At 39.1% G+C, this 26,557-nt stretch overlaps 1 protein-coding gene across 4 annotated transcripts in view; it reads right to left on the bottom strand.

Annotated features, from left to right (window-relative positions):
• CTNND2 (catenin delta 2) overlaps window positions 1-26,557 on the bottom strand; it is a 1,224,220-nt gene that overhangs the window by 991,370 nt on the left and 206,293 nt on the right. For all 4 annotated transcript variants that reach the window (XM_038392622.2, XM_043508458.1, XM_038392619.2 and 1 more), the window contains one exon: window positions 3,775-3,908. In XM_038392622.2, coding sequence (XP_038248550.1) covers window positions 3,775-3,908 — 134 coding nt within the window. The remainder of the gene's footprint in view (window positions 1-3,774; window positions 3,909-26,557) is intronic.

Below are 26,557 nucleotides of genomic sequence, written 5' to 3'. Positions count from 1 at the left end.
GCTTTATTTTTACCCTACATTAGACCTGCCATTATATCCTAAGGCTAGGAAATTAAACAAAATACCATACACGGTTTTCTTCCACTAAATATCTGACTTCCTTTAAAATATTTTAGTAATTCTGTAAGGGGAAAATACAATCAATCATAGTTCCTTTAATCAAAAAAATAGTCAAAAATTATATTTTTATTTGGAAAATATTTAAAAATTTCAATTTAAATACTCAGCAGGAAGTGTATCAGAAAAGCCTCACCAATGTTATGCAACTTTTGTAGTGATAACCAAGGTGGGCCATTTCCAGGAGTTGACAAGAACGTCTGAGGAACAGTGGGTGGGGGGGAATAAACATGGGGAAATAGTTTTACTTTGTGTAATGACCCATCCACTCCCACTCTCTATTCAAGCCCAAGTTAATTGTATCCAGTTTGCAAATTAATTCCAATTCAGCAGTCTCTCATTGGAGTCTGTTTTTGAAGTTTTTTTGTTGAATTATTGCCACTTTTAGGTCTGTAATCGAATGACCACAGAGATTGAAGTGTTCTCCAATTGGTTTTTGAATGTTATAATTCTTGACATCTGATTTGCGTCCATTTATTCTTTTACATAGAGACTGTCCAGTTTGACCAATGTACGTGGCAGAGGGGCATTGCTGACACACGATGGCATATATCACATTGGTAGATGTGCAGGTGAACGAGCCTCTGATGGTGTGGCTGATGTGATTAGGCCCTATGATGGTATCCCCTGAATAGATATGTGGACAGAGTTGGCAACAGGCTTTGTTGCAAGGATAGGTTCCTGGGTTAGTGGTTCTGTTGTGTGGTGTGTGGTTGCTGGTGTGTATGCTTCAGGTTGGGGTGCTGTCTGTAAGCAAGGACTGGCCTGTCTCCCAAGGTCTGTGAGAGTGATGGGTCGTCCTCTTCAACAAAAAAACTTCAAAACCAGACTCCAACGAGAGACTGCTGAAGTGGAATTAATTTGCAAACTGGATACAATTAACTTAGGCTTGAATAGAGACTGGGAGTGGATGGGTCATTACACAAAGTAAAACTATTTCCCCATATTTATTCCCCCTCCCCCCACTGTTCCTCAGACGTTCTTGTCAACTGCTGGAAATGGCCCAGCTTGATTATCACTACAAAAAGGTCCCCCCCGCCCCTCCTGCTGGTAATAGCTCACCTTAAGTGATCACTGGTTACAGTGTGTATGGTAATACCCATTGTTTCATGTTCTCTATGTATATAAATCTCCCTACTGTATTTTCCACTGAATGAATCCAATGAAGTGAGCTGTAGCTCACGAAAGCTTACGCTCAAATAAATTTGTTAGTCTCTAAGGTGCCACAAGTCCTCCTTTTCCTAGAGCATATTAAGTGAGCATGGAAGTAAATGAAAAGTTTCTGCAGCTGAGCCAAGAATTTTTTTAAAAAGTTGGGTGGAATAATTGTATATGTAATGATCAACCTGGAGGAAATAAAATATATTTTATTAACATTGGCAAAGGACAATCTGATTTTAAAAGTGGTTGTCCTGTTTTTTCTTTGTTTGTTTTTATTCCTCTACATAACTAACCATATTCATGCTTCCAAATCTTCAAGTAAGGCTAGACCTCTGAGCAGAGCCAGAGAATAAATTAACCCAAAGTGTTGGCTAGACAGACAAATCACATGCTTTTTTCTACTAGGAGATGGGAAGCCATTTTTCTTGAATGTCAGGTTAAATGAGCTCATAAATCAGGGATATTAGAGATTGAGAACACTTATTACGTCACCTAGTCCATCTCTCTGCCAGTTCATTACCACACAAAGTACAACCAGAATTTTTAAATGCAGTTTCAACAATTTAATTAGACCATGTTTTAGTTGTCTGGACTGTTAGTCAATATGGCTTTTCTTGTTTTGTGAGGACATCAAGCTTAGTACTGTAATGTGTGCCTAGTAGAATCAAACAGTATTGTGTGTAGAGGAAATTAGCCAGAGTGTGTTTTTCTTACAAATATGGGTCATTCCAAAACCAAAAGCCTTTACCAATAAAACACAGATCACTTTTAAGCCACATGACACACATGTACTGTGAACCACTCTCACTTTCTGGTCAACTTTTAAGTCCAGTACACTAAATCACAATCTACTCTGAAAAAGTGAGGTTGTAAAAGAAGTTATTCATTTCACATATCATCTTAGATAATGAGCTGTTATACTGCATGATAATGCTGTTATACTGCATGAGAACCCTCATACACATCAAACACATAGGGCAACCATGAAAAATCTTTGGAAGTTAATGTAGCACACCAGAGAACATTTTTAATTTTTAGGCTATATAAACTACCAATTGTACAACAGTTGTAAAAAGAAAGTATTATACAAGTATAGGACAACGGACTATTTCAATTAAAAATACAATACAACTTTTAAGAATCCTTAAAGAAGCTGTCAGTGTTATCTGAATAATTTTGCATTTTTAAAAGTATAATTTATGTTTTTATTGCACATGCATCTTCTAACATAACACAACAGGCACACAGAGTTAAAATCCAAACTCCACTACATGCCTTTAACTTAGATAAAAACAAAATGTAAATTTCAATTTAAACTTCTTCCCTAGATTGGGCTTGTTTTGTTCCTAGGATTTCTCCTTTCAGTATTACTCTGTCCTTGCCCCTATTTCCCTCTGACTCACTGAACGGCTCAAACTCTTCATATACTCCTGGGCCAAAGTTAGTCTGGTGAGTCAGCAGAAACAACGCGCTCTCTCTCTCTCTCTCTGCCTCTGCAGGATGGTAGAATCAGATATCCTGTCAGAGTACCCTTTTCCGTGAAGCTGTATGTCACATTAAAATTTGTCAACGGTCCAAAGTACCCAAACTAGATATTAAACTGTTTTCCCCCTTTTTTTTTTGGTGTAGCAGATGCTACTAATGATCAAAACCATAAGCAATTTTTAAACTCAGATGTCTTCAGGAACTGCAGTTATGGCCATCTCCTAAGTTGGAGGCAGTGGGGTTGAAAAGCAAAATATCAATGGTATGGCAGTCTTACGTAAGTTAATTTCTCTGACAAAACTTCCTTTCGCCATACAGATATACTGAATAATTCTCAGTGTATTACAGTAGAATAAGGAGATATATTCAAAATCCTTAGTTTTCATTAGCTGTGTAGGAATCTCAAAATATACAGAAGACTGAATTGCTTATATAAACACATCTGAATCTGTGTCTCATCAGAATCAGAGTGGAATTTAATGAAATTTGTTTTTCCAAGATTTCTAGTACTTCCTTTTTTGTTTTAGCCAAGTAGACAATAACAAAAGAAAAACCTCTTGATATATTTTGGAAATTCTGCTTCTGGTCTCAACCGTTTTCATGTCATGTTGGAAATAAATGTAAACAAATAACAGAATATTTTCAAACAAACAAGATAGGGTTCCTTTCAATCCTTACACAAAGCTTTGGAATGAAAGTTACTTTCTTCACAGTGGTTCATATGTCCCTAACTCTTACACTCTGTACTGAAGAAACCTCCACATATAATAAAGGGAAAAGAAAGGATGTTGTACTTATAGCAGTCTCATTTAAGATCAAAAACCAATATACCAGGCAGAACGACAAAAAAACCAAATGTCTCTCCAAACCAATGACCACAAAATACTGTTAGGAAACTAAATTGAGGTATTTTTAGAACAAGAAATATTTCTGCTCCTTCATGGCATCAGTAATAAGCCTCACAAGCATGTGCGACATAATATGTAATCAAAAGCCACTATACTTGTGTACCTGTTCCTTAACTGAAGCTAGAATAGCAGAGGTTGTCTCTGTTTCAGAACCGTCCCCATTGGATGTATTCAGCACAGGGCTAAGGGAACTTGTCTTGTCAGAAGATGAGGGCTGGTCTGGCACAGGCATAGCTCCTATGATTCAAAAAAGAAAGAAAAATATTTTGATATTACAAGTCGCATGTGTGTCAGAAATCAAATGCATACAATAGTAACCACCCTAATTTCAGAAAAAAATAAATATTTTGTGTTCAGCAGATCTAATTTGCTTCTGTTAGATAAAATGAAAGTCCTTCATTTACTATTCTTTAAAACACAAAGATTATTTAACATTTATCTTAAAAGCATTCTTTTAATCCTTATATAAGAATTCTTGTAATCCAGTTTGCTTCCATATCATTCACCACATTGTACCTGGAGCTAATTCAAACTATGTACAGTTGTGGCATTTGTATAGTATTCTAGGGGCTATGTCCAATACAAAATTACAATATCATGAGTGAAGAATCACAGGAGTGATGCAAATAGAGGACCAACAGATGAGAGAAATACAGAATTTCACGACTTCTTGAATTATGCGCATATTTACTATGCACCTATTCGTAGTCTAGTATTTTGCTTAACTTCAACAAATCTAGCAGTGTTTTTGCTGAAGTTTTATCAGCAATATTATTGTAAAACAGTAATAAAAGTTATTCTGCACCCTCTTTTTTTTTTTTTTTTTTTTTGGAGTGAGAGAAGCGAGAAAGCCAATGGTTAGAAGTGAAGTCTCTTTCTACTTTTTTGTTCTATAAAGCTAGGGATAAGAGGCAAGAGGGAAGTCATGATTTTGAAGGCTGAGCCATAGTATGAAGGGACATAAAGTGTATAGTCCCCAGATGTATCATATAAATGGTGCAGTTGCTGTAAAAGTCAGTGGGGCTCTAGAGGAAGTGCTCCTGCTACCTTAGTTTTTCCTGTGTCACTCCCCTAGAAATTAACTTCCACATTTTTATGAAGGAAACCTTTCATTTACAGTTCTCGTAAAGCTGACTTAAGTGGTGAGTAAGGTTTAGCTAAGGCTAAACCTTACACACCACTTAAATCAGCCTTTGTTATACGAGTCCTCTTATATGAGATCTAAAGTTCTGGGGAGCTCGAGTGCAGAATAAAAAGTAAATGCACATCAGAGCTACCTAGCACCAAGTGCAATACACTTCAATAGCAGTGATTGAGGAAGTTTGGGATTAAAATGCCCCAAATTGTCTAGGCACAGAGTGAATGTGCCAGAACACACCACTAGTCAAAATAAAGCCCTGAAGTGACATTTTATAACTTTTTTTTCTCTTTCTGTGCAACAAATATAGGTTTTTACGGCAACAAGTTACAAGTTTTACAAAGTAACTTCAGCAACTCAGCAATGTAATTGGCAGGAATTTCTTTAAAAATATTATACTTTCTACAAAACCACATATTACATGTGTGCACTCACAGACACAATGACCCATCTTGTAATCTTGACTAATTATTTTAAACTAAATTATTAGTCACTTAATAGGAAGCAAGATCATTTTCTTTTCTGATGTTGCAGTTGTTCAATTTCAGTGGGCTAGTGGCTCACATTGTGGAATTCTATTCCAACCTGAGAGATGCAGTTTTGGATGCAATTTCAAGACTTTGGAGCACAAGATTCCCTACCACTTCCATTTCTCTCCCTTCTTACCCTTCTTTTGTCTTTTCCTCTCTCTTGCTGCTATTTAGTTGGTGTTGGTCCTGTTCTACTAACTCATCTTCGCTTGCGTCTTTCTCACCCAGTCCCCAATAATACATTTTAAAAAATATGTTTTTTAAAAATCTTTTAGAAAGTGCAACTAACCTAACAGTTCCCACTATGATTACTATGCTTGTGTGCTATATCCATTTTGTAGCAACCTGCATGAAACCTGGAAGGAGTAACACAAATTGCAAGATGGAAGTGTTTGGAGAAGGCACCAGGAAGCCAATCTGTGTGTACATGGCTGGAATGCTTGCTGCAGTTGCAGCACCTCTGCAGGGGTGAAAGTAAGTCGAGTGACTAACCGGTACTCTGGAGCCAGCTCTGGCTCTTGGAAGGGGCGGGGCCTAGGGCAGAAGGGGCAGGGTTGAGGGGGTCAGAGCCAACCCCAGCCCACCTCATCTGTAAGGTAAGTGCCCCCCCACTGGGGGAGCAGCAGCAGCTCCCCTCTTCTACCGCCCTGGCCCTTTAAATAGCCGCCGGAACCCTGGAGTAGCGATGGCGGGGCTCTAGAGGCTATTTAAAGGGCCTGGGCAGTAGAAGCAGGGGAGCCCCAGGCCCTTTAAATAGCTGCTGGAACCGTGCAGCTGCTACCCCATGGCTCCAGCAGCGGGGCTCTGGAGGCAATTTAAAGGGCCTGGGGCTCCAACCACATCTGGGAGCCCCATGCTCTTTAAATTGCCCCCTGGGGAAGCTGGGTGCCCCAGTACGGTGCACCGGCTCTTACCAGTATGCCGTACCCTGGCGTACCGGCTTACTTTCACCTCTGCATCTCCGTAAATACATCTTTTAAATGTCCAGTTTAGTTTTCAACACATGGAGTCCTCTCCTGTTATTACCCAGCATGTGATACATGAACACATCTTTTCTGTATTTAGATTGCAAACTGCTAGGGGCAGGTATTATCTGTTACTATGCATTTAACATGCTGTGTTACTACTATTACTAAATGCTAATATTTGCTGTTAATAAACAACCATACAAATCAATATAATTTCTATCGCTCCCTCACATACCAACCCACTTAAAAGTGCACTGCTTTCTTTATGCAGGGCAACGTGCACAACATTTATGTCCCCCACTTACAGAACACAGAACAGCAATGCTGGTTTCTCAAACACAAGGCTAAAACATCATAGGCAGCTCTATGCTAAGAAAGGAGGCTAGAATTACAACAGAGTAAAGTGCACATTTGAGACTTTCTGGTATCTCTCTCCATTATTGCAGAGCTCTTTCTGCAAAGATTTCAAATGTTTCCAATCATTCTTTTCAACAAGAGACAGATATTAAAAGTCTCAGTAATTAATCTACTTGCCCAACTTATTCTTTAAAAGCTAGTAAAATATGAAGAATGTGGATGATAAAGTATAAAGAGATGGTCATTAGCTATTACAAGCCATTTTTATGCTTTTCATGTGCAGGCATCTATTTATTTTGAGAATCAGGTCTCTGATTATTGTTTAGACTTAACTGAAGTTTTTACTTGTGAAAAACAGGAAATATATTTAGGAGTTGCATGCGAGGCCTTCAAAGACATTTTGTGTTAGACAAAGATAGATGGGGTGAAATCCTGACCCCACTGAAATCAATGGCAAAACTTCCATTGACTTCAATAGAGCCAGGATTTCAGCTTGTTTTGAAAAGAGCATTTGAACACTGTGGGGATATTGTAAACAATACTGAACCAGTGTGTTTGCAATTTTTTCTTATGAGGCGCATTCTGTGAAAATTAAGGAAGGTTAATTTTGCCATTCTAAAAGCTATATTCAGCTTCAGATCAAAAGATAATCATATTTCTAATTTCACTATTCTAAATTTGCCAAGCATGATTAAGATGGAATTAGATGACAAAAATCTGATTCATTATTTACTTATTTTATTTTGTGTTTAGAAATGAGGATAATTTGAAATAAGTTTATACAATTTAACCTTTTTATAACATTACAGGAAGATTCAGTCACAGTTTTTAAATAGCCAGAAAAAGAGCTAAGCCAGTTTTACAGGCCAAGGCTTTCATCATGCATATTTTATGCTTGTGATTCCAATTGGACTACTCATTGTGTATAAATGTAAGCATATGCATAAGTCTTGGTGGGTTTAGGGCCTTAAGATGTACATCCTATTTAATATGCAAATTATAAAATGGACTTTTAAAACATCTATGTACCAAGGAGAGAGCTACAGTTGGCCTGTTTAGTGAACATTAAAAGCCATTACAATCTGGTCATGATAAGATTATCAGTTCACCCACTGATCCAAAATCAGAAAGTATCTTTTTCAGACCAGTTTTCCAGTTGAACGTACTCAAGAAGTAATAGTGACTTTCTCCCAACTATATATTCTGTGGTGAATCACAGTTGCTTATTTGTATTAAGGAACATGCTACCTTTGTGAACATGCCATGTAACAGGAAAAAAAAAGAATTAAGAGAGAAAGTAGGGGTACATTAGTTCACACCTCCCTACTGTTTTAGGGTATCTGCCCAAAGACTGAGGGAGATTACATGTATCAATGTTTCCATAGAAGTCCTCCGGAGAAAGCAAGATCTAGTGGAATAACCAACTGTAGCAGGGCAGTCACCCTGCTCTGGTTAGGAAGGTGTTAAAAGCAGCCAAGGGAGGCTGTTTGGGTAGTCAGCACAGGTGTGGTTGCACCCAATTTTAGAGACAGAGTGTGGGGGCACCGCTGTGGGGCAGCACCCTAAAGTAAGGGGCACCGGGGTCCAGGAGGGATGCGGGGCCTGAAGTGCTATAAGTGGTGGAGATCTGGAGAAAGCAAGCAATGGTAGGAAGACACCGGCCAGCAGGAGGCATGCCGAGGCTGGAACTGAGCTAATTCCCAGATGACCTGCAGGAGGCGCCACAGCGGTGAGTCACCAACAGCCTAGGAGCCAAGAGCTTCACAGTTCTGTTTTCAGCTCTTCCAGTAACTTGTCCTTTCACTTCTCTGCCCCAGTTCCCCCCTCCGCCCCATCCCTCCCGCCTGCCACCTATTTCTAAAATAAGAATACTAATCATTCCCCCCTCTCCCCAGGGTACCAAACTCTCCTACCTGTTGCTGGACCTGGAGAACGAAGAGCAGATGCAGCAGGGAGGGAATTGTGACTGCAGAGATTACATGTAGGGACCCATCATTCTGTGGAACTAATTTGAATGAGGCCCACGGAAGCTTGTATTGCTCAGGTACCCGCTTCGTCTACTGTCTGACATCTATGTACTGCAATCACTTCCTGTTAGCAGCAATTGGTACTGCACCCTGCCAACTTTCTCATTGCACAAATCCGAATACCCTTGCCACGCCTGTCTCTGAGGCCCTGTCCCCGAGGCCCTGTCCCCACTCACTCCAGTCCCCCTCCCTCTGTCGCTCACTCTCCCACACCCTCACTCACTTTCACTGGGCTCAGGGCAGCACTTACCTTAGACGGCTACTGGTCAGTGGCGCAGCGTGTCTAAGGCAGGCTCCCTGAAGTGGCTGCCATGTCTGACCCTGAGGTGGAGACACGGCCACGCAGCTTTGTGTGGGAGCTGTGGAGCTAGCGCTCGGGGCAGAGACAGCACTCGTGGCCCCCTGCCCACCCATGTGCATAGGAGCTGGACATGCCGGCTGCTTCTGGGAGCTGCTCGGGGCCAGGGCAGCCAGGGACCCTGCCTTAGCCCTGCTGTGCTGCTGACTGGATTTTTCTCAGCCCTGTCAGCAGTGTTGACCGGAGCCGTCAGGGTCCCCTTTTGACCAGGCGTTCCGGTCAATGTTGTGATGCAGCCACACTAAAAATACTTCTTAGGTACACAGAGGCTGGCAGCTGGGACATTGATAGGGCTTAGCCCCACCAACCCATAATAGCCGCTCATAGTTATGGTCAGAAAAGTGATGACTGAACAAGAAGATCCTGTTTTAAAGATGCATGCTCTGTGTATTCAAAGTCACTATAGTTTAACACGCTAGCAACAGCTATATTTGAGACTGCCCAAGTGTTTCAATTCTAAACTCATTTTCGGGTTGCTTGTAAGTTTCTGAATCTTTTGCCTTTCAGGCTGTGATTTTCCAGGCCTTGTCTCTGCCTCGGGGTGAATTTTTTTTTTTTTTGAGCTCTGAGCAATGCATAGTTTAGTGAGCACCTTAGTCACCGCTTTAAGTGCAAAACTTTATGTAAAGAGGGCAGTAGTATGCATTAAATGGTACATGTCAAAAGTAGATTTGAAAGCTGCAGTGAATAGCAACTAGTAAGCAGCACAGTTGCACTTTTCCCAGGATTTTTTTTTAACATGCTCCAAAATTTGATAAGCAAAGATGCAAGTTGCCCCTTTTTTCTGCAGAAACATCGGGAGAGCTTTATAATAAAGTATTTGTGACATTAAAAAATACTGTGTATGAACCACCCTGCTGAATTGAGCAAACAGAAACCAGCTCTCATCAGGTCATTGAAAGTCACCCCTCCTAAGAGTTTTCTCTGACACATTTCAGCCTTACAAGCACATTTATTTAAGCATAAAAAATTGCAGAATACTGTATTTAAATTTTCACTTAATACTATCAAATCCACAACACTCGATAGTGCTTGTGCACATTTAACTAAACTTTCAAAGATGAAGACACTTGATTCTCACATTGTAAAGCTCTTGAAGGAAATACTGTTATTGTCCCATAGCAATCTAAGGGGAGAATGTGAATTTTACTTATCACAAGCACTATACAAATACATATGCAGCAAACACATTTCAGGCCTATTGTCTATTGGGATGAAGGTATACTGAGAACAAAAATTATACATGGATATATATAGTTAACAGAAATCTCTCAACAACAAACATCTGTGATGAAAATTAGGTCTGTATTTCAACTCAATGTATACAAACCATAGGGTTACCACCTGTCTAATCACACAAACCCAAACACCCTTGCCCCGTGCAATGCCCCACCCCTTACTGAGACCACGCCCATGTCCCACCCCTTCTCCAAAGCCCCGCCCCCAGTCACTCCATCCCCCCTCCCTCCGATGCTCGCTCTCCCCCACCCTCACTCACTTTCGCAAGGCTGAGGCAGGGGATAGGGTGCAGGAGGGGGTGCAGGTTCTGGGCTGTGGGTGGGGCTGAAGGGTTCAGAGTGTGGGAGGGGGCTGTGAGCTGAGCCAGGGACAAGGGGTTGGGGTGTGGGATGGGGTGAAGGGTGGGGGTTCTGGGCAGCATTTACCTCCAGGGGCTCCCAGAAGTGATAGGCATGTCTAGCTCCTAGGCTCAGGGGCGGTCAAGTAGCTCTGTGCACTGCCCCTGCCTTCATGCACCACCCCTACAGCTCACACTGACTGCAGTTCCTGGCCAATGGGAGCTGCAGAGTCAGCATTCAGGGTGGGGCACAGGGGAAGCGCACAGAGACCTTCCCGTCTGCCCCTGTGCCTATGAGCCAGACATGTCAGCTGCTTCCAGGACCCACATGAATCCAGGGCAGGCAGGGAGCCTGCCTTAACCCTGTTGCGCCCCCAACCGGACTTTAGGCCTATTAAAATCTCCCAGATTGCTTTTAATAGTCACCAGGAGATTGAGGCCAATTCTGGTAGACTCCTGGCCAATCCGGGAGGGTTGGCCACCCTAAGAAACCATATTATTGATAGGATCTCAGTCTTAGATGTTAGAAGGCAGTCAGTTTCAGTTCTTGCTCAAACTCAGAATGGTGATGATATTCACTTTAATTTATATACAAGTGAGAATAAACCTAAACACAGAGTAAAACTCAGAGCAAGTCAGTATCAGACATATAAAATAAGCATATTCCACTGAGAAAGGCAGCCCATCACAGAAAAAGCAGAATATACAGGAATGATATTTCACTTAGACCATCACCAAGTTAAAACTATTCCATTTTGATTTACTTGAAAATTAGATGAAACCCCTCAAATCAGGACACCGTGTGACAAGCAATTTGAACTCTTGGCAGGACCAGTGATCAGAAAATTAATTCCCAGGCAATTGGGAACATATCAGGTAGCTAGACATACAAACAAATAATTTATGCCCACAATTAATATAAACTACAAGCTCTATTCCCAATATTAGAGGCTGAATTTAGGCCTTTTAAAAATTTAGCTCCAAGACATGCATTATGTTCAATTCCTTTTTACAGGCAAAAACCCAAGTTAAATTTGATATTAAAATGGAAAAAGCTTAGGGAATGTAAAGAAAATGCATTGTTTTTATGCTGAAACAGTAGGGAGTCCTTGTATCCTTTGTTTAGTTGTCATTATCTAAGCTTTCTGAGAAAACTCTGTAAACCATCTTAGGATAAGGAGTATCTGTTGTACTTAAATCACTGCTCACAATTTTGGTTTTTGTTTTTTTTTTTTTAAAGCAAATGTGAACTGAACTGTATAACACTACATGAAGAAATTGGAGACTATACGATTCCAGACAGATGGTTCGATGGGTGGATAAAATAAAATCTAGTTTAAATAAAAGCAAATTCAATGACATATGCCAAGCACTGCAGATTGTAACACAGAAATCAAGATACAAAAAAAGATCCTTTTCAAATTAGACATGGATTATAGAACAGAAAAATATTTCCCAACACCACAGGGTGAGTTCTGTAGTTGTGACTGTCCCTTTAAAAGTAGATGGGTCCAGGCCTACCTGTAACACCTCTCTCTAGGTGGAAAAAAAAAAGCACAGTCACATGACACGCAGGTCATGTGACTAGACTAGGCCTGCAAGGTGGGGGGAGATAAGACAGAAAAGTCTGTGGCGAGGTAAAAGGGAGACACTCACAAGAGGGGCAAGATTGAGAGCTAAGCCAACAGGGAAGGCTGAATAGCATCTGAAGTTCGAAGAGAAGACAGACCCTCACGAAGGAAGGATTGTGCCCAGCTTAGACTGGGAAGGAAAACACTTGTGCTTGTTTTGGATTGGAATACCCTGGCCGGTGCAGACTTGTTTTGCCTCTGACTTGGATGGAGGGTCAAGTCACTGCAGTATCCAAACTAGGCTAAAAGTTTGGGAGCCGATCCAACCAGAATGAGGGGAAAATGAAGCAACGGCAGCCCAAAGCCAGACTGGGCAGGTGGCACTTCTTTTCAATGTCAATTAGGTCTGTCTTAGCACAAGTTCAGATGTCTATGGTGCCTCCCCTCAACAACTTCTCTTTAATGAAAGGGATATTGTCAATTAAAGTTTGACATGAAAGGTAAATCATGTAAAATCTTGTATAAAGACCAAAACCAAAGGAATGTTGCCATATACATGTTATGTAAACTGCAGTTAAGCTGTTCTTCAACAAAAATATTGAATGCAGTGTTTGGAACAGAATCACAGCACAGAGAACCTTTACGTGAAATGGACCATCAGGAAAAATTAGGCGGCCTTACATTTAGATTTTCAAGCTGAGAAATGCAAAAAATATACATTAATAATGAAAAAATGACATCTTTTCAACATTTCTCTAACCAGCCACAGCAGCAGAAAACACTATGGCACACTAAAAACTAATAGAGCATTTAATCTAAAGTAATATAAAGGGCTAAACTGTGCTCAAATTCAGGGGCACTGATTTTATTCCTCAGCAGAACAGAGAACAGGAGCACTTCCCAGGCCCGGTACTCATATTTCTTAAACTCTGTGCACCATCTAGATTCAGTACTAGGGTGACCGGTGCTTTATAAATAAATGCTTTAGCCAGATAGACATGCTACATAAAGATCAAATTATTTCATTTATAATAATCTTAGGGATATTAACATAAATGTAGAAGTGTGCTGTTCAATATGAGCCTTGATTCTCCACTGCCTTGTACCTTGTCTGTGCTATTCACGTGAGTGCAAAGTGGTTATAACACACTTGTCAGGGCAAATGTATGGAGAATTCCAATTTGTTAGTGTTTTGCATCCATTTTGTACAGGTGTAAATGACTGTACAAGATGCTAGGCAAAGAAATGAAGAATTGACCCCATGATTTTTAAGCTGATAATGTCCCTTTAAATTGAGGTAAAGCAACTGAATTCATTCAGTTCTTTGTAGTTTTTCACTGAAATGCTATTTCTGCCATGAGCATCTTTAGCTTCAACTGTGAATGCAAATGTCACAGGCAATAACTTGACTCGCCAGTCACCACTATATGAACAGCATTTTGAATAGCTAACAGTTCTTACTGGTAATTCATTCTTTAAGATTAAACATGTGGAATCATAGTAAAAGTTTTGGCTTTCTTGATGATTTTTATACATATATTTTAGGTGAGTAATAAGCACTAATGTAAATTTATAGCATCAAAGGAATAAGTATAGATAACTAATGTTACAATAAATATGCATAGTACATAATGTATGTGTACATATCTATATGTACACACTTCCTTTGGGTGGAAGGAGGCCATTACAGGTAATAAGTCAGCATACCTTGCTGTTTTTAAACATATAGCTTTTTTCATGACTGTGTAAATCTTTTTTCAGTAATTTCAGGGTAGCAGCAGCTTCTGTTAATTATAGGCAGTCTGTTTCATACATGGGAGCTGTGTTTAAATTTACAGGACATAATGTAACCTATTTAAACTTGTAAAAGTGTCTCCAAACTAAACAATAACAGCATTGCAAGTGTGAACTCAAACTCTCACTTTGTTCATATTACTGAAATGTGTCAAAGTTTAGTTAAGATTACACAAATTGTGTATAAAAATATAACAAGAGACAGTTTTTTTAAACTGGGATACTATGCCAATGTAAGTTAAGGATGATATAACTTTGTAGTGTAGACATGGCCTGGGAAAGGAACTCTCAGCATCACAGCAAAATGCATGGTGGAACAGGTTGTTTAGCATAAGTAGGGTAGGACATATTGTAAGGAACCATTCAAGGTAGACTAACCTGTTAACACCTCAGCAGTCATAGGACAGGAAGAGGAAGTTAGTGGGTTACAGAGTTATTAATAAAAAGAAAAGGAGTGCTTGTGGCACCTTAGAGACTAACAAATTTATTTGAGCATAAACTTTCGTGAGCTGCAGCTCACTTCACTGGATGTTGTAGCTCACGAAAGCTTATGCTCAAATAAATTTGTTAGTCTCTAAGGTGCCACAAGTACTCCTTTTCTTTTTGCGAATACAGACTAACACGGCTGCTACTCTGAAACCAGAGTTATTAATATAAGCTCCCGGACTCATCTTTTGAAAGTATTGTGCAGATTTCCTTTCAGGATGAGGATGGATAGCTATCATAACACTTTCAAAATACAAGCCTGGGATCTTAAATACATTATTCTGCTAGACACCAAAAATCATGGACTAAACAGAGACACGGTATTTATGGATTATTAAAATGATTAGTTGAAAATTAAATTTATGTACTGAAAGCCTTCTGTAGGCTAGTGACTGGGGACATTTAGCACATATTTCTGGACTGAACATGATTTTCATTTGCACTTTGCAAGTCATCTTTATGTTATTGCCAACTCTATTTTATCACAAGCCTGAAAATATTTGGGGTTTTCTTAGAGCTCCAGCTCCTAGAGGTATGTGATTAAGCAAGACTCACTTTTCACTTAAGCAAAAACTATTTTTACCACCTCATGGCTCCAGGGACGACCTGGGAAATGTGAACTCTAAAGGCTCAAATAAGCAGAGGCAAATAAAAAGACCCTCTTTTTTAATTTCATGTTTTTAAGTCAATTATTTTGGGAAGCTTCACTCATGACCCTTTTAACACCTGGGGCTTGTCTACACTAGCAAGATTACAGTGGCACAGCTGTACTGATGCAGCTGTACTGATGCAGCTATGCCGCTATAAGATTGTTTGAGTGGCTGCTCTGTGCAGATGGGAGAGAGCTCTCTGGCACTTCTGTTGGTGTAACTTATATCACTCAGGGGGAGGGGGGGTTTCACACTCCTGAGTGTCTTATGTCAGTATAAGTGGTGGTGTAGACAAGTTCTTAGCATTGACAACACTCCCTTTAAGCAAGGAGATAACTGTGTCTGTCTGTCATGTTTGGAATGGCCTTAAAACATGTCAGTTTGGTGTTTTCTTTTCCCTCTTTGGAGCAAGCCATCCTCTCCCCGAACAAAGTGGCCTGTTGTGGAATTAATGTCTGTGAGCTTCGAGGTTATGAATATCCCAGAAGGCTGCAGCTGTTGATGGATCAGGTGTTTAGGATCTGAATGAAAGAATGGGAAAGTAACTGAACAGCACACTAATAAAGAGAAGTGATTTTTACTGATCGGAGATTTACAGAGCTTCTTATGAATTGATTGGATTGTGATACATTAAACATAAATATAACCCAAAGATAGGGTGAATGTCAACGGAAATAAAAAAGACTCATTAGTGGCCTCATCCTGCAACATTTTATTCACCTGAATAAGAACTACTCACATCATTACTAACACAGTCATTAGACTGAAAGAGGTAGCCCTTCCCCAAATAAGCAGTGCAGTTCCATTCATTTGGATAGATTTGCTCACAAGAGTATCAACTACTTCATGGGCAAGAGTTGCAGGACAGGGCCTACAGCCCTTTGGTTGATACGAAGAGTTAAAAGAAAAAGTTAAAGACAGTTAAATCCTGCCTTCCTTGCTTTGAGTGCTTTTTTGAAACTTAGTCAGGGCATGAGGACTTTTGAGTGCAGAAGGAATGCAGGATCAAACCCAAACAACCAAGGACATACATCAAGAGCTAACTGCTTTGAATTATCTACCCAACTGTCATAATATATTAAACAACATAGTCACAACAGACAGCCACATACTGGCCTGCAACATGCTCCTACTTCATGATATTTGAAACTGTCCATTTAACTTATGAGAATTTACCCTTAGCAGTGATTTCTAGCATGCACCATTTGAGAATAACAAGCTCCTGAGGTCCTTATGAATGTATTTCACAACTGGAGGCAGCAGCATGATCACAAAATTTAAGCAACTGAAAATCTGCACTCTTGCCAACATTTTTACAAATCCCAGCTTGAAAATTCCCAATTGGTTTGATTTCTGTTTATTAGTCTAATAAAAAGCCAAGTAAAACTGTTGAGTGGGTAGAATCCATTAGGTACACATTGTTTGCTAGTGCTGCTGAGGAACTAAGGCTTTTTTAAAAAAAAATTCACTAATAATGCTAACATTCTAAAGCTTATGCAGAATAAAATATTCCTTTACAAAATCTTTTCCTCAACATCCACAAACCACCAACTGTCATAAAAACAGAAGCTGACAAAATATGGGATGTTCCTTTCATTTCTCTTTTGTCCTTAGAGATCAGTTTACTTAATATGAGCTACTTTTGAATCTATGAATAAAGATTTCTTTGGAAAATCCTCAGATGGCAATTGGTGCAAAAGATGGGCACCACTTAATGATATTAATACCTCAGGGTGTGTATACCAAAGAATTGAGATTAAACAGATGCAAAAGCACAGCCCAGTTTAAGCCCTGAGTAAGTAAATCACTAACATTTTAATACTAGATACATTGTTTATTATTTTTACTGCTGGTTAAGTGGCATGAATGGATTATTCTGACCTTTCTGAAGATCTCCTATGGATCTGATACATGTATTTGGACACAGAATACTGTTATTTGCATATTCTCGGGAGCAAGCTACTTGCTCACCAATTCCACATGGCTACTTAGCAGAGTAAGGACTACTTCACATACTGTATTCCACAGATCTTATTCAACCCCTGACTGGCTGTTACAAAGGAGCTATGTTAGAGTGAAAAGTGGATAGTTCCAAACTCAAGGAGACATGCTCTGTATGCCATATTCCCAATCTTGTATGCAGTGTTGTTGTAGCCATGTTGGTCCCAGGATACTAGAGAGACAAGGTGAGTGAGGAAATATCTTTTATTGGACTAACTACTGGAGGAGAGAGAGAAGCCTACAGGTGAAGAAAGCTCTGTGTATTTTTTTGTATTTGTAATATTCCCAACCTGGCAGTTGGATAGCCAAATGGGGATCTAGCAGTCATGACTGGTTTAAGCCATTCTGGTGTCCTAGTCACTGCACAACACAAGGACCTCTGTGGCTCCACCCCTGCAACCATACCCCTGCACTTTGAGTCTCCCCCAGCTTTTGCAATGGAGATGGCCAAGGGCATCAGCATGGGGCCCCTTTATTCCCTCCCCAAGAGTGGTAGCAGGGGCTCCTTCCCTTTGGGAGCACCAAGGCCATGTCCTTCATCCTTTGAGGTAGCAGTCAAAACAGGACAGTTCCTCAGTATTTCAACCTTATCTGCTAGGGTTGGTGTGCTGGCCCCATTTCACTCTCCTCCTGCAATACACAAAATCAACTGGTAGGCACCCCAGAGTGATGGATCTTGGCATTAACAGCTCATTGAGCTACATAAGACAGTTTAAACCTTTCAGAACTATTGTTTTAGGCTGTCTGCAGACTCAGGCAGATATTACAGCTTTGATTACATTCTGTTCACATTTTCCAGATTTTCTTTTCAACTCTAAGGGCCAGAAACATACTTTAAAAAAAATGAAAGCTAAGATTCTGATGTAATCACAAGATGTCAGGAGCTGAGAACTTAGGTATGCGCATAGAGTGCCTGTGTCTTAATCAGGACCTGCCCGCTGTCAGCTCTCTTCCAGAGGAGCACTAACTTCACTTAAATTATTTACTCTTACTGAAGCACAAGCTGCAACAGCTGACTTTTTATGGATTTGTTGATAGCATAACAAGTGCTGAAAATTACACTGAAGTCATTGTAGGACATTGTTCAAGAACAAATATATACATACATATACATTTAGAGTGTTACTACTTTATCATACATTTTAGTTGTTTACCTGAATGTAATGACTTGGCAATCATTGCACATTAAATGTTTTCTATTAATTAATTTCACAGGTAATTAGAGAAACTCATGATGATAGATTCAAGCCCTTGAAGTACATTTTTGGCCAAAAAGTGCTGGCAGGTTTTATTTTGTAATTAAGTGGCTAATCTAGGTGTGTTTCACTTCTATCTAAAGGACAGAATAAAGAATTAGAAGCTGAATACATGTGTGTATATATCCCCATTAAATCAATTAGTCAAAAAAGTTTTACATTCTTATTGGCATATTAATGGAACATATATTGCAAAAATATTTGATAAAATATTAAAACAGAATATTGAAGCTTGTTGAAAGCACAGCTTAAAAAAAGAAACTACAGGTTGCTGTCCAGGTAACTTTTCTTCCTTAAATGGTAGTAAAGATTGTATTTTGCTAAACTTAAATACTATTACACCCCAAAATAAAACCCCAACAAAAAACAAAAAAACCCTTACATTAAAAAAAAAGTATTAAGTTTGCAAAAACCAAGCTTTCAAGTTAGGAAATGCCACAAATAAGATTGCCTATGCAATCTTAATTTGGACTGTTTGTGCACATGGATTAAAATGCAGCCTTTAATTACATGATCCTATATTATTTTTTCCACAGGAAATCCACCTCATTCAGTGCACAAAATTGAGGGTGCTCTCTCAAGATACAACTATTTGATATTTTTCTATTCAAACCCTACTCGGAAGACAGAATTGTTCATTTCTTCCTGGGAAACTAACAATTCCTCTAAAGACTCTACTGAGTATGTGAAAACTTTGACTTTAAGGGTTTATAACTTGGTCAAATTTGGGTGATTTTCCTGGGGATGGTAAAAGACACATTCCTGATTCAAAGGCCATCCCCTGCCAAATTTCAAAATATCTGCTCTAAAACACAGATCCACTAGAGATTTTAAAAAAAGTCAACAGAATTTCTTAAACTTGGGCACAATAAGATTTTTTTCTCTATCCTTGTTATCAGAAATGGCTGAATCATTTTTATTTTATTTTTAATTAAGACAGATGCATACATCCAGCATGGAAACTTTCAGCCTGAATGGTTAAAGACTGGTAAAGTTATATGAAACTCAAAACAGGGTCTTATAATGGGAAGTATCAGGCAGCCTTAATAATAAGTGGCATTATTAGCCTCACCTACAATATCTAAGGCTTGTGGTGCTCCATGGTACGTCAGCCTCCCTCTCAGTCCCATAGTTAATGGAGAGTTTGGGATGCAAGACAAGTGAGCCAGTATTGGTCTTTTTCTGAGTCTTACCACTGGACAACAGGCTTTAATTATACCACACTTTTAGAAGGGGATTCATGCAACTGCAATATTAAAAAAATTCAGTCTGAAACCACAGCTAAGCAATTATTTGCATTATATTGCATTTCACAATCAGCTTTCTGCTTCATTATATTTTACTGTTTCTTTCATCTGGTCATCAGGTTATAAAGTAACATATACATCACCAGAAGGGGTGCATCTCTTTCCCACCCCCAGCTATCAGCCAAGTATGTGCTGCCACGCCTAGTCTCTTTGAAGCAGGTTAATTCTCTAGTTTCTCACAGCTTCCTAGTTCTACTCAGCTCTACTCCCTTCCTGGAGCAGTAGCCCCTAAAACTGCCTCTCTGAGCACCCTGCCCCTTGATCCATGGACTCACCACCAGAGTTAGCTCTGCTCCTGCATAACATAGCCCAATCACTCCCCACTTTTGCCTGGTTTCCTGCAGCCCTTTAAAGGCCCAGGCATAGCCCCACTCCTTTTAATTGGCTGGATTGTGTTCACCTGCTCTGACACATGGAGGTTGGTCCAAGCTACCCACAGGGACAAGCTATCCTGTGACTGTATGTTTCAGATTTGGTCACTGTTAAGTGACGATATATGGAAAGAACTACAAAAATATCAAGTCCCACAGAAGGAGATGGCATCTTATAACAAAGTTTTAAAATGCATTCAGATAACACCTATCTGCCTGAGAAAAATGAAGTTTCCTTTTAATAAAAGTACAATTGGGAAAAGTACAATTGGGTTTCTCAACCCTCTTTTAGATCTGATGTACTATAAAACAAGAATAAGTTTGTCAAATTAACACTAAAGAAAGCAGTGGTATATACACTACTAAAACGCTCATACAGGAAAAGAAAAATCAAGAAACTCCCACAATAGCTAATCATAAACTTTAGGATACAATATAAATCCTATACTTTAAGATATAATGTAGGCAAACAGAATCTGGAATAAGACAAACTGAAAACCAGGAGTGGAGTCTGAGTAACATTTACTACTGCTAGTTCTCGGTGTTTGCATGATTGCATGTAAAACCAGGCTTCCTAATGTAGAAGCAAGAAATAAGTTTATATCTCAATTGACAAGTTCACAGAAAAACAAGAAACAAGATACCAACATCTCAGCTACATAAACATGCAATATTAACTCTTTTTGTTATAAACAAAAAATTCTCAGCTCAAGAAGCCAGATTTATGGGAGTAAATTCTATCCCTCAGCTCCCCCCATGAATCCCTGTTGTCTTCATCAAATTGCATGGATATAAAAGGGAGAATATAGGCACATGAGCATGCAGTGAGGGGAAATACATTCTCAGTATTCTTCTAAACTTGTATGTAAAAGCTTAATTTGTGTTCAGCCTGGAGCCTGGATTTTCATAAGGATACTATGATTTGATGTAGCAACATCAAATGTATTGTAAGTCTTGTTATGAAAAATATTTAAAACAAAATGCATAACTGCTTTTGTTCTCCTCTTATCCTAAGCGAAGATTAAAACACGTTCCATTCTTTTATACATTTTGTTAAATTTACTTTATACATATGCCTGCTCTGTAAAGTTTAAATTTAACTGGAATAGAATTATTTTAGTAGTAGCATGTGATGATGACTATGTTATAGACATAGTTCATTATATAATTACTAAAAAAATAGGCTTTCTGGAATTAAACAAAGCATTTTTTCAAATAAAATGTATTTTTACATTCAGGACAAAAATTTTAAAGAACGTGTAAAAAATATTTGTACATCTCTAGGTGTCTTATCACGGTTGTGTGCTTTATAGTTTACCCTGGCCTTTAACATTTTCATTTAAGTTGCTCTAGATGAAGTTTTGGAAACAATTATTCCCTGATACTTCCAAGCCCAATATAGACAGTGTTCCTATTATCTATGCCAGGGGTTCTCAACCTTTTCCTTTCTGAGGCCCCCCAACATGCTAAATAATTCAACAGCCCATCTGTGCCACAAGAACTGTTTTTCTGCATATCCAGTAGATTAAAAGCCAGGGCCAGCATTAGGTGGTAGCAAGCAAGGCAATTGTCCAGGGCCCCACACCACAGGGGAACCCATGAAGCTAAATTGCTCTGGCTTTGATTTTCAGCCCGTGGTGGGGCTAGGTCTTTGGCATTTTGCCCTGGGCCCCAGCAAGTCTAACACTGGCCCTGCTCTCTGGTTTATTTTGGCGGATCCCCTGAAACCTGCTCGCGGCCCCCCAGACCCCTGGTTGAGAACCACTGATCTATGAGGTTTCTATCTACCATGTACAATATGCCCTTTCCTTCCTGGAACGTGGATTCATTGGACAAAATTCTGTGCAGACTTGCACCCTTTATAAGTCAAATAACTTTATTAAAAATCAGCACAAAATTTGGTCCAGCATCTTGTCCATCTCCATAGCTGAAAATAGCAATATCTAACTCCCTGTTACATTTCTTCAGAAAGAGTGGGCTTCCCCTGAACAGTGTGGATAGATTTTGCCGGGATGATTCATCATGAAATAGTATTTCAAAGAGTCACCAAACACAGTAAGGCCAAATATAACCTAATTCCTGTGCTGGACTGTCTGCCACAGTACGCTTGCTGTTAAAAAGAGGTTCCAATAGAAAACAGCAACAATTGCTGTAGTCTGAGGCACATGCTAATATGTCCATGAAATTACAGAAATGATCAAAATGCTACAATTCCTTTTCACATTTTTGGTATGGTTTTTTGCTCTGTGTTGTTTTCTCTCCCAAAGATTTTCTGAAATGGTTAAATGAAAAGTACTGGACTTAAGTAATAATGTTTCCCAAATCAGACATTTCTTGGCAGTTAATTACTAGCTAGGCAAGTTGAGGGGTTGTGGAAACCTGCAAACTTCTCTTCTTGTTTTCCAAACTATGGAAGAATTACTGAATCACAGAGGCCTATCTACTTTCAGACTCTTGTGACCATAGTATCAGAATGGGTCATAAATATGAATAGTTTTATCCTCATAATGCCCATGTAGACTAAACAAGGATTATTATCTCCAATATTCAGAAATTAAGCAATTTACAGATTTAAAGGATGAATGATGCCACATTGTTAAACGAGAGGAGGAAATTATGCAACTCTATAAATTGCATTCAGTTTTACCATTTTTATCTTATATCTATAGCAGTAAAAGTGAGATAGGTGCTTTACAGACTACTATAATGAGAAAATCCTTGGCCCAAGAAGCTTTAAATCTAAATAGGTCACAACAACAAATAAAGGGGTATGAGAAATAACAAAAAGCAGGTAACTGGCCAGTGACAAACCCTATGTCTAGAAAGTTTAATTGTTAGTTTATTTGGTTGTGATTTCCTTTTTTTTTAGTTTACAGTTACAATTAATTAATTACAATTAATTTTTGGAGGTAAGTGTGAGTTTTGCAGGTTTATATTAAGGAGGGATATAAGGGAAGAGAAGGTATATACAAGTGACAGGGTTCGAGAACATGAGAAGGACTTTCAAAAGGTGGACTTACTGATAAACCTTCTGTGGAGCTGAAGACAGTCAAGGCAGGCATAAAATCAGATAGGAACTGGATAAGGTTCTGAAGTTAAGACAGTGTCTGAAGCATCTTCATTGCTGCTTTATTAAGAGATCACTTGGTGGAGGAAGTGAAGGAAGGAAGTGGAGGAAGTGGCATTGATAAGACACAAGCCCTTCCATGTGCAGAGCTCCCAGTGACTTCAGTAGTAGTTCTGCCCATGGAAGGATTGCAGAATTGAGCCCTACGGACTAGATAAACAGATTTCTAAAATTAACCGAGATGCAGGAGCGGTAGAGAAGGTGTTCTGGAAATCAAATCACTACAGATCCGGTATTATAAATGATTTACACATTAGCATTCAATATTTGGAAAATATATTTTGCTATATTTTGGGGGTAGGAAAGATAAAGCTTAGTTATACTTATCTTTGCCCATTTACTATTCCAAAGGAAAATACCCCACAGACCTATAACTTGCTTATGGAAGGAAAAGAAAGAGGCACTATATTTAATGTGCATGCTTAAATTATGTAGAAACTGTAACCATTTTAATGGCTTCAACCATCCCTCATCTTATCAGGCTGAAAAGAGATCAATTTAGAGTATTGTCTTTAACTGCTCTGTGTTGAATACATTCTTAATATTATATTCCATAGTTAATTATAAGTCTTGCTAGTGATGTATTCTCAGGTACTTTTTTATCCTTGTAGTTCAGTTTAAATAGATGGGGTTTGAATGGGAGAACCATCTGGGACAAAAGAACAAGCCTGAAACTTCATAGAGCCCCTTAAAACCATCTTCTTAGAAGTTCATTTGAAGATCTCCCTCCTCTCTCTGCCACCATTCCTGGCAGATGGCAATTTTCATCCTCTACTCTCTCTGCCCCTGAAACATTCTGGCTTTCAGGTTCACGCACCCACATGCACTTTTAGAGAATAATGTCAGACAAATTTGTGCTTGGTGAGGTATATTTAGTTTGAATTTATGCACACTAATTTATCTTGTGTGTACAACACCCAGAGTGTCCATAAGATTTTGTTTTCCACACGTTATGGTATCAGGTATGCATGAGATCACACTGTGTGCCAGAGTGCACTACAATGCAAAAGTAAAGACACATGTTCTCAGATGGGCATAGCAATTTCTCTACAGGAGTGTCATGGAGGGCAAAAGAAATTGTAGGCTAGAGAGGGTTACAATTTGTGAGGCAGAGAATGCAGGAAGACCTCATCTGAATACTTAAACACTGCTGATGGGGAAGGAAGAACATCTTTGTGGCACTCTGTACCTCTAAGTAGCATCCTGGAATCCCCATACTCACCACTGTCATATAGTTATGTTTTGTACAAAGTATGTCTTGTGAGGTGTCATTATAAAAATCCTGATCTGCTGAACATTAATATCCTATTGGATTATATGTACTATCACTGTATGTGAAGTTATGAAGCATTGCTATATGTGTTACTGAAATACGTTGTCAGGTTGGGAGATGCCCACAGTCAACCCTTCAATTGCAACAAAGGACCAGCCAGACTTGCTGATGGCCCATTCAAGAGAATCCATTTTCCCAATGGCCATCCCAGAGACTTCTCAGAGAGACCATGTATGCAATGGAGACTGCTTGACCAATGGGGACTACTGATCCCCATTTCACAGCAAAGATCTTTCCAACAAGCTGGAAGAGAGTACTAAAGAGGGGAAGTGACATCATCACTTGTCCTCTTTCCCCTCTCCCCCCACCCACATCTCAATTCCTGGAAGAACATCTGGAAGAGAAAAACTCTGAAATGGGACAGGGTGTTCCCATGCTGGAAGGCAGTCACAGCCTGTGTATCAAGAATCTGTAGCCTGCTTGTACCATCTGTCAGGGTGAGACACTACTTGATTCAAACTTTGTTTATAGAACTTAAAGTGCAAATTGAGTTTTGCTTCTTAAGTAACCAACTTTGATCTCTACGCTAGCTACTTATAATAACTTAAATATACTGTAGTTAATAACATGTTTATATTTTACCTAAACAGTGTGTTTTGGTTGAAGTACTTGGGGAATCTCAGCTCGGTTTACAAAGACTAGTGTTCAGAGTAGCAGCCGTGTTAGTCTGTATTCGCAAAAAAGAAAAGGAGTACTTGTGGCACCTTAGAGACTAACAAATTATTAGAGCATAAGCTTTCGTGAGCTACAGCTCACTTCATCGGATGCATTGAAGTGAGCTGTAGCTCACGAAAGCTTATGCTCTAATAAATTTGTTAGTCTCTAAGGTGCCACAAGTACTCCTTTTCTTTTTGCGAAAGACTTGTGTGTGTCCGTTCTACATGGATGGAGCAGCGAATGAATATCTTTGTTCTCTGAAGACATACAAATATGGGGAAAGGTTGTTCACAAGACTCACCCTCTAAATCTCAACCCGACTCTCTCCATTTCCTCTAAGAGTAGGATGTTTCTCCTTGAGAGTACAAGTTCATTGTCTGAGTTGCCACAGACTTTCAAAGACAATTATTCTTTAGAATGAAACATCATGACAATATTACATAATATATTATATGTGGGTGGTCTATGGCAAAATTATTGAATGGTTTGAATAACTGTTGTTCCTGAGGTTTCCATGTTGGACTCTGAAATTTAATATCCTTGATCCTCTTCTAAAACTGTATTAATGCTTTCTTGTTTTCTAAATGGTGCAAGTTGGGTGGATGTATGTATACATTATGACAATAAGATGCTAGTATAAAAAAAATCTTACTGTGATTTTGTTAGTGTTAAATCTAAAATATCACACATACACTAGCAGAATTATTGCAGCAAGTAACATTTAAGACACTGGTAGATGGGATAGCTACAAATTTGTTGTATTATAATTTATTTTATGTAACAATTATTACAAGGACTAAAAATTATCTAAAACTATGCATTTATATTATCCTTTTGCTATAACAATATCTAAAAAAATAAATATGTTCTTCTTTTTCATTTATCAGGCAAACATGAGGGATGATATTTTCTTTCATATCCCAGATATGCATAAACTCAGAGAGCTGAATGCGTGCAAAGACCAGATTGGAACAGATTCTAGTTATTTATTGTTTTATAGCCCTTACAACATGCTAGACAATTTAGACATACAAGAAGTCACAATCCCTGCCAGAAAGATCTTAAAACTAAGGCCTCGGTCCTGCAATGATATCAGATAGCATGCACCGTACAGAGTTCTGTTGACTTTGACGGCTGCATTGGCAACAATGTAGAGGTCTGCACTGGCGAAACCCAGTGCAAAATCAGGATCTTGCATAGGAAGCATGTTTTAACTTTGAGAAAACTAACTTGAAACATTTGTCTTAATATGAAATCCTTGCGGAGAAAAGGCGCGGGTGGTTTTTATCTCTATGTATTTATTTATCTATCTATTTAAGGTCAACCCAATTCTTACCCTATTATGTGAACTAGCTACACTGAGGTGAAAACTGCAGTGC

Source organism: Dermochelys coriacea, chromosome 2, assembly GCF_009764565.3.
Source record: "Dermochelys coriacea isolate rDerCor1 chromosome 2, rDerCor1.pri.v4, whole genome shotgun sequence".
Classification (NCBI taxonomy): domain Eukaryota; kingdom Metazoa; phylum Chordata; order Testudines; family Dermochelyidae; genus Dermochelys; species Dermochelys coriacea.
This window is presented reverse-complemented; position numbering and strand designations above follow the sequence as displayed.